This window comes from Crinia signifera, chromosome 4 (assembly GCF_055691185.1).
Source record: "Crinia signifera chromosome 4, ASM5569118v1, whole genome shotgun sequence".
Taxonomy (NCBI): Eukaryota; Metazoa; Chordata; class Amphibia; order Anura; family Myobatrachidae; genus Crinia; species Crinia signifera.
The window spans coordinates 114612088-114626926 of NC_139220.1; the positions used below are offsets into that span (position 1 = coordinate 114612088).

The window sequence follows — 14839 nt, forward strand, 5'->3', positions numbered from 1 at the left end:
CCCTATGTCCCCACGACATGATCTTCAGCATCTTCCGCAGTCCCAAGAGATGCCACCGGTGCACCTGTAAACGCGCGCAATGCAACCCTGGGACCGCTGAAGATCCTGAAGGCAGCCGTGGATGCTGGGGGGCCAGGTAAGTATGATAAAAAAATCCAAAAAAATTTAAAAATCCCTTATCCGAAATGCACGTGGCCCCGAGCATTTCGGATAAGGGATACTCAACCTGTATATATATTATATATTTATTTATAGTTTCATATATAGCTCAGCAGATTCCGTTGCGCTTTACAATTGCAAACAGAGATAAAACAAACAGGGTAACAACAGACAGACTTGGAGTTAAGAGGGCCCTGCTGCAAGCTTACAATATATATATAATATATATATATTTATATATATATATTTTTATATTTATATAGGTGGGCGGCACTCAGGCGGCTTGAAGAACAGGAGACCAAAACTTGGTTTACTTCAATGTTCCAAGAACATTTATTCTGGTCATAGATGGAATATAAATATCTTTCTTCTAAGAAAGGGCACCAGGCCTGTTCATATGATCCCACATAAAGAGGGTATTGACTGGTCCAATGGTATCACCTGCTCTAGTGGTTCAAAAGAGAGGACATTTCTAGAAGTGATCAATAGGTCACCTCTAAGCCTGGAGGAGCCAGACTAGATAAAACTAGAGAAAAGATTTTTATATTCCATCTATCCCAGATTCTCAGGAGTAATCCAACATTGAATTTAAGCTTATTGAGACAAGCCTCTAGCTACCTGAGTATATTCCAGTTAAAAGCATGGCTATCTAGATCTCTGGACCTATTATCATTATTATCTATCCCGCCAAAATGTTTCAGCTAAAACCCCCGAAGAAGCCCATTACTGAGCGAAACGCGTTGGTAATACAGCCCATTTTTATGACCTTAAAACAAATATCCTCAATGAATACATTTTATTGAAAAAATACTTTTAATAAAGAAAAAAACAGATACGGACTTTGTGTTATATAATATTGGTAACACCAGTAGAAGTGCTTAAGGGACATTCAGTGTAGGTGCTATTTTTATTAGTAGTGGTCGCTATAAACACGGACTTCTCTACCAGTAAGAACCCAAAAAACGAATATCACAGACAATAGTGTTATTAGCTCCCCCAATTTCAAATTCTAAATATGGATGATGCCCCGCTGGGATTAACAACTAAAGAAGTATTAAAACATTTATAAAAAATACAATTAAATAAACGGTACTTGTGAGTTATCTGGGCTGCCGATTTTTTGATTGTATGCCTTAAGTTAAGGCATACAATCAGATGCGATGCGATATCGCATCGCATGCGATCATCGGATGCGATGACCCGATTTTTCCATAGGAATCAATGTTAAAATGGACTGAGTCCATTTTAACATGGAATTCAATGGGAAAAAGGGGTCCTTTTCATACCCCTACTATCCAAGTGGGCATGGAGTTGGATATAAACCTGTGGCGAGCGTAGCGAGCGAAGCGAGCCCCGCGAGGGGACGGTATTCTGTGTCCCCTCGCGGGGCTCGCTACGCTCGCCACGCTTCGGGCTCGGTGGCTCGCTACGCTCGCCACAGGTTTATATCCAACTCCATGCCCACTTGGATAGTAGGGGTATGAAAAGGACCCCTTTTTCCCATTGAATTCCATGTTAAAATGGACTCAGTCCATTTTAACATTGATTCCTATGGAAAAATCGGGTCATCGCATCGCATCGCATCGGATGGTCGCATGCGATGCGATGTGCCCGATCCGACCCGATTTAGAAATCGGCAGCCCGGATAACTCACAAGTACCAAATAAACTTTTACAGACTCCTTGTTGTTGGAATAATCCTTTCCAGTTGTTTGTGTTCATAGACGACGGGGGAGATGGCTGCGAGACTCTATTCAATGCGGTCTTCCCCGACAGCATTGAACAGGGTATTTTGGCAGAACAAGCCCGACTTCATAAGCAGTCGGGCTCGTTCTGCCGAGAACGGCTGGGAAGTGACAACCTCCCAGCCACAGCTTGCCTCTTCCCAGCCGCAGCACGCGGCCACACCCCCTTCTCATCTTGCTGCAGGATGGACATTGAATCCCATCTGCTTGTTCTTGGTCGAACAGATAGAGAACGGGACAGGGTCACAGATGTCGGACCAGCTCGACAGCCTGACCCCAGATTGAAAACCCCTCTTCATCAGGGGTATTTCATTTCCATAAGGTTTTTGACCCTACGGGCTTGAATTACATTTGTCTTGATATAGTATATTATTAGTTCTTATGTTATTATTTTCCAACAGGGAAAAAATCCTTAATGTCTATTCAGTAGATCTTATTCCATAAGGCTGAATTAGAATATTTTAATAGTTTGATAGATGAAATAATGATAGTTGGTTTGACTGGTAGTTTGATAGATTGTTTACCATAGAAAAAATAGAGCCTTATTAAATGGAAAATGTATGCCCAAATAAGAATGCGACAAATTCCAATAAGGTCCAGATGATTTTTATCCCCCACTTTAGAGCATATAAAAGATGGAACAAGAAACCATTCCAAATGTCTGCTAATAGTGCATGTGTCCTCAAGTGTGAGGACACATGCACTACACTATCAGCAGACATTTGGAATGGTTTCTTGTTCCATCTTTTATATGCTCTAAAATGGGGGATAAAAATCATCTGGACCTTATTGGAATTTGTCCCATTCTTATTTGGGTCTCCATTTTCCATCCAATAGGGCTCAATTTGTTCTGTGGTAATCCATCTAACAAATTATTTAAAGGTCTCTGTATATTCTAATTCAGCCTTATGGAATGAGATCTACTGAATAGACAATAAGGATTTTTTCCCTGTTGGAAAATACCAACATAAGAACTAAAAATATCCTATAATCGAGACATACTGTATGTAATTCAATCCCGTAGGGTCAAAAACCTTATTGAGATTAAATACTCCTGATGAAGTCTCTTATGAGACGAAACGCATTAATGTTTGCCACGACTATGAAAACAAACAACGGCTAAGAAAGAATTTTCCAACAACAAGGAGTCTGTAAAAGTTTATTTTATTCTATTTAAAAAAAAAGATGTTTTAAGACTTCTTTAGTTGTCAATCCCAGAGGAGCATCATCCATATTTATAAATTTGCATTCGGCGGCGCTGATAACACTATTGTCTGTGAAAAACATATATATGTTTCTCACAGACAATAGTGTTAATGTATATATATATATATATTTTTACCCAATAGTGGTATGGCGCCTAAAACAGAGTTCAAATACAAGTTTGCAAAAATCCGTATCCAATGAAGTAATAAAGGAGATCTTTTCCAATAGTTTGTTTGTTTATTTTCTTCACAGGATAATCGGGTAAAAACGCTTGTAGACAAACCCAACGCGTTTCGTCTCACAGAGACTTCATCAGGGGAAATACAATAATCTTGCGGTCGTGATATTTGTGAAATCTGTGGGATACTTTCTCCGCTTACACAAATATTTTCCAGAATAGATTAATAATGTAAGGCATGATATTCTTAGAACCTATACTGGGAGTATAAATTTATATCCGCTGGTAGGTTTGAATAAAGCCAATTAGTGTGGCCTAAAATGAAACAGGTCTTAGGATTCCTGTCTGCCTCCTTTAAATTGGAGTGCATGAATTTGCCTATAGAGTAGCAGGTATTTAAATCCCTGTCAGCCTCCTTTAAATCGTGATTAAAAATATTTTTTCCTAAAAACATGGATGATGATTCTTCATCCAAAATAAAATAGATCTATCTCCTATGAGACTCCTGTATGCTTCAGAGAGGCTAGCAGAATAATAATAATGAAGTCCAGCATTATGGGGTAGATGATGGGGCAGTGTCATAGTGCCTTCCAAAAAAAAAAAAAAGAATAACAAACAGATGATGTTCTGTTTGTTTTCCTGCCCTATCATTGTTAGCTTTTTATGTCAGCCATCCCGAGGAAGGGGCTACTGCACCAAAACTGTTGCCGACTGCCTGACCATTTTTTTTTGCACTGATGATCTAATAACACATTTTTGCATTTGGAGAGTGCCGCCTCCTGTCTTCATTTGAACAAGTAAACCAGAGAGAGAGAGACAAAATTCACAACACTGAAAGAGCAGACACAATATTGAACATGATCACAGAACTTTATTGACGGATAATGTATTATTTCTGTGTAGGAAAAGTCTGATCATAACTATTATCTGGTCCAACAAATTAAGTAATAAAAGTCTCAACCCCTTTCTGTAAAGTATTAATGTTCAGTCAATACACCAGCTGGCAAATGATAGACATTTGTAGCATAGTACAGGTAATACCATATTATGCATTGAATAGTATAATAAATTATAATTTTTAAACAGTATCAATTTAAATAAAAAAAAAAAGATAAGTGTCTAGTGTTTATGCAAAATGCAGTTGTTTCTTTGTAACATATAGTATAAACTAAAATAAATAAAACTATCATGCAACATTACGTGCTCTCCTCATTTTGGAAAATTAATTCAAACTCACTTTTCGCAGTATGGGACAAACATTTTTTTAAAATGATGACATTAAATCCCATGGCAAAATGAATGGAACTTGTTACTTTAGCCAATTCAGAAGCAATTCGATTTGGCGCTATTTTTATTTGTATATAGTTTCAGGATTTTAGCTGTATCACATTGCCATTGTCCCTTTATTTCCCACATACCATAGAAGCAAAATAATTTTTTATGTTTCCCAAGTACTGATTATTTTAACAGTACAAGATACAGTATATAGTCACAAAATACTTCACTCAATAAACTTTTCCGTCTGAGACTCTTTTGTAGGAAATGTAAGTGAAAACTTAATAACACTTTAATGGCAAAAGCACCGGAACTTCAAGAATGTTTAAGTACACAATATAGATTATTCAGAATTATATTAATTTGGCCGGAATTCTACAACGTTGAGTATGAATACCGCTTACTTAATGAAATATTTGCAACATTGGATTTGGCAAATCATTTTATGAACAATGCTGACCTTTACTAAATTTGCAATATAAGTGTACACTATGAATAGGTGTCTTTGACAACCATTGAAAATAGATGAATATGACCTAAAATAAACTATAATTTACTAAATACAAGTAAAAAAGTCAAACAAATTTCTAATAAATAAAAAATAAAACTTATACGTACCTGATCAATAATGCTATTAAAGTTTATATAAAAAAAAACTAACATGGAATAAACATCACCTTGAATCAGAAATAAACACATATGAATTTATGAAATTAAATTAAAAAGCCTTAAGACGTGCATATGTAAAGTGCACTTGACAAATAGACAACTCCCTCATTACCTATCAATTATCAAAGTCACTAATTAATGTAATTTTGTAGAAACAATTTTATCCATTCCAAAACTTTAAATATAAATGTCTTATCCTATTTAATTGGATTTGCATTTATTTTATGTTCATAGACATTTTCAGGAATCATTTCCAGGCAGTAGAATCTGCACAGCAAGAGGCTGTGCTTCCAGAACATGTTAGTCTCCAACATCCCCATCTCTGTCCCCAATAAGCCAAAGAACGTGGAAACTGATGGCAAGTAAAGCGGTTCCCAAGAGATCGCCCAATGCAGTGAGATAAGGAATGGAAAAACTGTCTGGGTCCTTTCCCTTCCTCCAAATGTGATGCACCATCCAGTCTGCGATCCACAGCAGAGCAAATACCTGAAAGAGACAAGTCATTGAATAAACAGAATGCTTTAAATGTACGCTCCATTCCAGAGGCTTACCCATGGAAAGATCCTGGATTATTGCATACAAGCCATGCATTATTTGTAAGGGGGAGTCTAACAGAGTGCATTCCATAGGCAGGAGACTAGGTGCTTTGTCTGAACTTGTCAAAAACTCTATTCAGTTAAGTCAAAACTGGTCTCTAGTTTATGGGAAATATTATATATATACATACATACATACACCTAAGTATATAGATTTTACAATAGATAAAAGTATTATTATATAAGCACTACATAATTGTCAAAATATATCTGCCACGACTGGAGCGAATATATAAGGGGTGGGCTGGGCTAACAGAACGGTGTGGAGTCACTTTGATGACAAGTTCAGAGTTAACATGTTCCAAATGTCAACATTATTTATGTGTACATTATGAACCTAACAGGGTTAACATTTAGGTTAAAATTGCACTGTGGAAATGCATCATGTTGACATTGCGGCCATGTCGACATGGTATACCACACCAAACTGAACATATTCTGTAGGGTTACAGTATATTAGATCTACAATGTCTAGGTTTACAGTCAAAAGGTAGACACATATTGGTCGACAGGGTCAAAAGGTCAACATATTAAAAAGTTTGACAGTCAAAAGATCGACAGGTCAAAAAGGTCAACAGTCAAAATGTTGACACGGTCAAAAAGGCGATAGTCAAAAGGTCGACATTCAAAAGGTTGACATGAGTTTGATAATCTGACTCTATGCCCACATGGAGGTAAAGTATGAACAAGTCAGTTTTTTACATAAAAAGCATGACAAATTCACGTTGACCTTTTTCTTGTGAACCTTTTTCATATCGACATTTTAACAATGTCAACATTTTGACTGTTGACCAGTTGACCATGTCGAGCAATAGTTGTCAACATTTCGACTGTTGACCTAGACACTGTAGATCTAATGACTGCATAGCATTCTATGGTACAGTTACTTTGCCCTTTTCAGGAATTAAAGTCTTTTGTCACTTAGCTAAATGGTATTTTCATAACAAAGCTAAAACACCCATCTATTACGCAATAAGGGCCCAATTCAGACTAGTTAGCAAGGTTGCAAATATTGCAGCACTGCAGGTGGGGCAGATGTAAAATGTGCAGAGAGAGAGTTAGAGTTGCTAATAGGTCTGAATCAGGCCCTACGTCTTCTGCTAGACTCACTATCCTTATGCTGCATGTGTGTGGATCACTAGTACGACAATCATTAGGTCGACCATGAATGGTTAAAGTGAAAAGGTCAACACGAGAAAAAGGAAGACGCACTAGGTCAACTTTGACAATAGGGTGAAATGGTTGACACGGGAAAAGATTGACACAAGGTTTTCACAGTTTTTGTTGTCTATGTCGACATCATGTGTAGACCTTTGCCATGTAGACCTATTGCTGGTGTCGACCTTTTGTTAATGTCAGCCTAGTGCACATCGACCTATTGACTGTCGGCCTAGACACTGTCACCTTAACAACCGGAACCAATACTGTACATATCATCCACATGCAGTGAATACAGTGTATATTTGTTGCTATGAAAATATCATTATTAGTTTAATGTGTCCATTTCTTACCTGTGGGACTACACAACTAGCTTATTTAAAGCAAAATAATTATTTTTTTAGCAGTAAATTTACACAGAAAAATGAAAACATGCTACAGTACTACTACTTACTATATTTTATATACATATATATATATATATAAAGGGAGCAAAAACTTTTAAAAATTCGAATGGGGTGGAAGAACATAAAATTAAAAGTTTTATTAATTGCAAAACGACCTTCACAATATATATGATAAATTGTCCCTGTGGGATGTCTTATATAGGGAAGACAAAGCGACCCCTAAAAATTCGCATGCTTGAACATGTCCGAAATATAAAAAATGGAGTAACTAACCACAGCATTCCAAGACATTTCAAGAGTGCACATAATGGGGACCCGTCAGGATTAAAATTTAAAGGAATAGAACATGTTTTACAAAATAAAAGAGGTGGAGATCGAGAAAAAGATCTCATAAAAAGAGAGACATATTGGATCCTCATGCTAAACACCATAGTCCCCCACGGCCTTAACGAGAATTATGAAATTACCCCATTCATTGAAGATTCCTGAAATATACTCTACCAACAAAATAATAAAATGTAATTAAATAACAAAAAATTGAAATAGATTCCCTTCCCACATTCCTTTTAAAACTTTAAAATAATTCTCTACATCTAAAAAGTATTCGTTACTAATGAAGATCCACTGTGTAAAATTTTTTGGCATTTATGTATGTGCTGACATCGAGAGAGTATTGTCGCACTAATCTACATGTAATTCTTTATAATTAATTTTTTTTATATATTTGTTGTAATTCTTGTGCTATTACTTTGTATGAACCAACTAGTATTAATAACCTATAGTAATTCTGTCACAGTGACAAAATATATTGCTACGTGTTGAGCTTATATGTTGATCAATTTTATGCGCTGGAAAGCTGCTGCAGCGCTAAAAGATAGGTGAGTTAGAAATACCTTCACCATACAAACATGTGTCTATATTTAAAAGGCATTTGCTGATAATGAAGATCTATTGTATATGAAATGTTGACATCTATGCATGTGTTGACATGGAGAGAATATTGTCGCACTAATCTACATGTAACTGTTACAATAACTTCTTTATTCGTTGTAAATATCTGTTATAATCATTGTACTATTAATCTATGTGAACAAAATAGTACTGAGAACGTGCAGAAATTTTGTTACAATGATAAACTATGTCGCTATGTCGCTATGTGTCCAATCTATATGCTCACTGACTTTATGCGCTGTAAAGTCGCTGTAGCTTTAGAAGACGGGTGAGCTAGAAATTTCCTCACAAGAGAAATACGTATTTGTCCTGATATCTATATCACCATATCTAATTAGTTCTGATCTCCATACTAATGTTTGATTTTAGTTTATTCTATTAATGACTGCGCCAAGCTGGCATGTTAAAACTATTAATTATGCCTCTCTAAATTCTGAAGTGCGGTATTATACTGCCCGCTAAAATGAGGCTGTTTACTGATTGATTTATGATTTTTTTTAGGGAAAACTCTCTTAGCAGATGCAAAATGAGCGTCTAATTATGTGTATATTTATGGATGCTTGGTTCACTGTTTTCGCTCATCTTTTAATATTTTGAGTGTAGTTCTTTTTAGAAACGAATTGCGAATCTCTGCTCACTACTAGATGGCTAAGTACTGACACCCGGCTTTTAAAGCTAGAGGGACTGTCCGGATATAACCGGCTGTGATTGGCTGTACGGGGAATAAAGGATGGCGATGAGCGTCACACAGGACAACCCACTGACGAAGTCTTTATGACGAAACGCGTTTGGGGCGTGCCTGTGTGACGTCATCCGTGCTCCGTGTCCCGGTGTTCAGCGTTCCCTGAACCAGCGTGGAGAAAGTACCGGCGTGCTTGCTGCCTGTGGAAGGCTGCAAGTGCAGGGTGGTGTGCTGTAATCCCGCAGGAGGAGGCGTGCTGTTATCCGTGGACGGGTAGATATCAAAAACCTTGTGGTATTTAAGCCCACAGCAGAGGAACTATATGGTACGGGTACCATCCTCTGACTGTTTTTAATATTGCTGTTGTGTCTATATATTTTTATATTAAAAATACTACGCTATGAGGCGCCCCCATTGTCCTTCCTTTTCTGCAGATTTCTAATACCCGCTGGACACGGGTCTTTATACTTTGGGGAGCGACGGTCTGTGTTTAAAGGGACCTAAGCAAGGAGACCCAGGAGTGGTGTGTCTCGTTTTGAAAAACTTTTTAATGAGGAGGACTTTTTTGCTGGACTGCTAATTGTTACTCCAACACGGTTTGAGCGCAGCTGTCTAAAACCATTCTCTTTCTCATATATATATATATATATATATATATATATATATAAAAAAAAGCAATACATATTTTAGCAATACAGTAAGCAGCTTCCTGTCAAATAGGCACCTATGGCACAGGGGTGACGGGGATAGCTATCTATCTCTAGCAATATACACCGGTTTATATATATATATATATATATATATATATATATATACACATACATATATATATATACACACACACACACACACACACACACACACACACACACACACACACACACACACACACTGCACAGCTATCTATGCCTTGGCTGACAAGTTAGGGGAGAAGAACACTTTGGCCAGGGGACCCCTTCACGCTTCTATAGGAACTTAAAACAAAACTCAAATTATAAGGTATGAGTTTACCTGCATTTACACTTGCAGTTCTGATTGCCTCAAGCTAGGAAATGGGAGAGTGTTTTGAATTGTGTATGCCGTATGACAAATTTCCCTTTTTTTATATGATTTATCACATACTGATTGTGAAGGTTACTATCTGCACGGTAACTAAAACTATTTTAGATTTAATTTAGACATGTTTTTGGTAATGCAATTGCTATGGATTCAATTATATTTTTTCTGCAGTTTTTGTAATCCAGTTATCTTTCTCATTTTTAAATGAGAAAAACTAATCTAGAAAAAAAAAAGACATACAAATAAACAAGAGCAATTACAGACTAGTAATGCAATGCATATTTCTACATTTCAGACATTTGCCTCAATTATCCCAGAAGTACCAGACAGAAGAATAGCGAAATTGGGCAAATGCCTCAATTAGAGCAGAATGCCAGTTTTATGGGCATTGCTGCCATGCTCATTTCTATGAACTCACCCGTCTGAGCTCTTCTATAATCTATTCATGCTTTCAGCAAATTGGAGCGATGTATAGCATGATGCGCATTCAAATAGCATATAACATATAACTATGTATCAGTCAAAATAAATGACTCTACAGCCGGTTCAAATTACATATTTTTATTGGGCTGTCACTCCATAACTACAAAAATGCCCTTGGGTTTAAGATGTGCTCTGGAAATATAATAAGAGAAATAACCAATAAAACAATTAAGCGTAGCAGTAGGACATGGAACACCCAAGCTGACCTCTCAGTAAAGAAGGCCTTAAGACCAAGAGTTAATGCATTTAACCCTATGACATTGAGGTCACAATCTTCCTACAAGCCCAGGAGATGTTAAATTCAGTCCAAAGGAGCGATCTGCCTATGAACTTGTGAACGTGTCTGTCTTCCTGAAGGAAATTTCCTCCCTAAGCATCGCCAAACTCACCTTAGAAAACCTTTCCACAAGTGCAGATTAACCTCCGACTTTCAGTATTTTGAGAACAACGAATTTGCTGTTTTCTACATGCGGGAAGTCAATGCTTTCTTATATCTGCAGAGTGAAAGGGGGTATCTGTGCAATGAAATAAGCTATGGATGCTTTGGTCAGATATATGGGACGAATCTTGTTTTATTATGGGCAAAACCTAAAAATATAAGTGGTTGTCCCAGCTGCCTTGTTCCATCTACAGCACAGCATGAAGATATGGATCCTAATTTAACAGGTATTCGATGCCACCTAGTGAACAATTTGTAGTTACGCTCTTGTCTTAATAATCTCGGACTCAAATCTGTTCTCCGTTCATGTAGCTGTGTTTTCTGGGCATTTAGAACTCATACCATTCCCCAGGTGCATTGTAATAAAAAGTAATATCCCCATTTCTCATTTAGTTTAGTCATTTAGAAGATGGCCAAGAGAGCTACCTTAAGTGGTTTCATCTTCTCAAACACATACATCCTCTGAGATGGAGACATATACGGATAATGACTATCTTTATACATGCAAATATGACTGTATATGCAGAAACAGTGAGTTATAAATGGTGCATAATAGAGAGGTTAGGCTGTGAATACTTTAAGTATAGGAACAGAGATTTGTGTTAAGAGTCAGTAAAGATAAAATAGTATCTTGATATACTTGATCAGAGCAAAAAAGCAAATACCACTCTGAACATGTACTACTAGCAACACATGAGGAAAGTACTTATACAGATTGAGTATTCCTTATCCAAATTATTCCAGAATGTCCTTTTTTTATTTTTGGGGGGTAATTATGTCACTGCTGATAGAATAACAATAATAACACTAATGTCATTGATGATGTCACAATAGTAACTATGATACTGATAATTTTACAGCGATGTCACTGATGTCACAGCTGATATCACTAAATATGTCTAAACAATAACTATGTCACTGATGTCACAATGGTAACTATGACAATAACTACAACACTGATGATGTGATATCTGATATCACAGATTATGTCACAGCAGTAACTACAGTATGTCACTGATGCCACAAGAGTAACTATGACAGACAATGTCACTGCTGTGAGTTATGTCACTGCTGATGTCACAACAGTAACTATGTCACTGCTGATGTCACAACAGGTAACTATGACACTGATGATGTGACTTATGATGCCCTAATAGTAACAGAATACGGTCATAAGGTCAACATGCATTGGGTCGACCACTTAAGGTCAAAATGGCTTAGGTCAACACATGATATAGTTGGACATGGCTAAGGTCGACAGGGTTGGAAGGTCAACACAACCATTAGATCGACAATGGGAAGGTCGACAGTCAAAAGGTCGACATGGGTTTTTAATGGGGTTTTTTTTTTTAGCCGACAGGCAGTATTTCATGCCTTACCATCTACTACAGCGTGGTGGCAGAATAAAAAAGTGTGCCGACAAGCCATGCGAGGGGACGCAGTACACTTAGACGGTGTCCATATCGACATTCTGGGGGGGGAAAGTGTCGACCTTCCCACCCTGATGACCTTAGCCATGTCAACCTATTTCATGTGTCGACCTCCGTGGACCCAATGCATGTCAACCTAATATGGGTCGCCCAAATGACCCATACCCATAATAAGTATGACACGGTTGATGTCACTGATGCCATTGCTATAGTCACAGTGGTAACTGACACTTCTGATGTCACAATAATAGTTGTCACTGATGTCACTGGTGATATCCCTTATTATGGAACAATAGAAACGATGTCACTGAAATTATAATAGTAACTATGACTGATGAGGTCATGGCTGATAACACAGATGTCAAAATAGTTACTATGACACTGATGAAGTCACTGTTTTGTCACTTATGATGTCCCAACAGTAACTATGACACTGCTGATGTCACAACAGTAACAATGACACTGCTGATGTCACTTATGATGTCTCAATAGGAACTATGTCACCGATGATGATGTATTAAAAAGTAACTATGCCACTGACGAGGTCACTGCTCTCACAATGGTAACTATGGAACAACAATATGTAATTACTGATGTCACAACAGTAACTATGACACTGCTAATGTCACTGAGTGTCACAAGAGTCATCTTAAAATGTATGTATGTAACGGATGTAACATGTCAGAGAGAGTTAAATTTGGGTGGGGTTTGTACTTCAAACTGATATCTATATTGAAGTGTAAGAAATAAAGCAGCTAGTATTTACCCTGCTCAGAAACAAAATAACATCTAAATCTAACGCTCTCTGCATATGTTACATCTGCCCCCCCCACCCCTGCAGTGCACATGGTATTCTCCATCTGAGAGAGAATTTGCCTTTTGCGAGTGAACCAGAATCAGACCCTTTGTGTACGCTACTGAACAAACTGCAAAAACCCCTTCTGTTATTGGTGAGATTCTAAATTTCAAATGACCATTTCTATTATGTTGCTTAATTAAGAAGTAAATATTTTTTCTTCATCGAATAGAAGCAATTATTTCATGTAGGATCCGCACCTGATACAAAGAAGGACACAATGTTAATGTAGTAGGCATTGGGGAAAAAATCACTGTGGGGATTATTAAACTAATCTGTGTATTGTATGGAGGTCACTAGGTTGCCCTTTTGTATTGTATGATGGTCACTAAACTGCTCTCTGTATTGTAATTAGATCATAAGAATGTGCTCTGTATTCCATGTGGATGCCAAGATGCTCCTTGTACCATGGCAGATAATGATAATTTTTTGGGCCTCTTTCTTATGGCAATCGGCTGGATGTTCTCTGCATTCTTTATCTTCCACTAAAATACTCTATGTATTGTAGGTCAGTAACTAGGATGCTATCTGTATTGTATGTAATTCACGAGGAGGCTTTCTATGTTGTGCAACATTCACAAAATAATTGTAGGATTGTTGAGGCTTGTATTAAAAGGGAGATTGACCAACAATAACAATTACCATACGGTGACTGGACTCAATGTAACAGTAAAGGTGCCCATACACTAGTAAGATCTGTGATCTTAAGATGTGCACATAAATTTGCCTTAAAATCTTTTATCTCAGGCAAGTGCACAGTTTCAACAAAGATTTATCTTAAGATCCGATGTACGTTCCTATTGATCTTTTGCTAAATATTCTGATCTTTCATGCAGCATATAAGATCACAAGATTTAGCAAAAGATCCGTGGGAACGTGATCAGTTGGGAATAGGCAAAAAATACTTTCTAGTTTGTAGGCACCTTAAGGCCTTTCCAGAGTCAATTACTATCACTTCAGCGCTAATCCTCTGATCTCCATGCCGTTCGAATAATCTGCCCCATTCATATAAACAATGTGTGCAATCCACTCTACTACAGCCTATCAACGCAATCTGTTGCTTATTTCGTATCCCTACTAACTGTGACAGGCTCCTTCTGTGTTGTGGTTACCACGCCTATTATTATATGTTGCATTAGTTTAGTTACAATTGTAAGGAATAATGGTTCACTTATCATCAATAGTTTTGCTGTTGGTACCGTCTTCATGAGGCCAATTTCTGAATAAGCTTAGAGTACCGGGACTTAAGCCATGCGACATGAATTTGAAAGCTTCTAGGTTTTTACCATTTTCTCCATGAGTTTTGGTTACCCAACTGATCCCAAATAATCAAATACAACAGTTCCCAACCATTTTCTCTTCTTTACCCCTTGATTAGGTTGATCATTTATGAGTACCCCTTCCTCTCAATTTGAAATATCCACAGTACTTACAAGTGTAGTGGAAGTGATCGGTATCCGTATCCTTATGCATGTCCTTATATTAAGGAGTAGCGGAGTAGTAGTGAGTGGTCAGGAAACGGGCCCCTCTGTGTCTGGCTGCTGGCT

At 37.4% G+C, this 14839-nt stretch overlaps 1 protein-coding gene across 1 annotated transcript in view; it reads right to left on the reverse strand.

Annotated features, from left to right (window-relative positions):
* Positions 1 to 4138: 4138 nt before the first annotated feature.
* The window catches only part of SLC41A2 (solute carrier family 41 member 2), a 99310-nt gene continuing 88609 nt past the window's right edge, over positions 4139 to 14839 (reverse strand). The window contains exon 11 of the mRNA XM_083182286.1: positions 4139 to 5717. Within this exon, the coding sequence (XP_083038412.1) occupies positions 5532 to 5717 (186 nt within the window). The 3' untranslated portion in view covers positions 4139 to 5531. The remainder of the gene's footprint in view (positions 5718 to 14839) is intronic.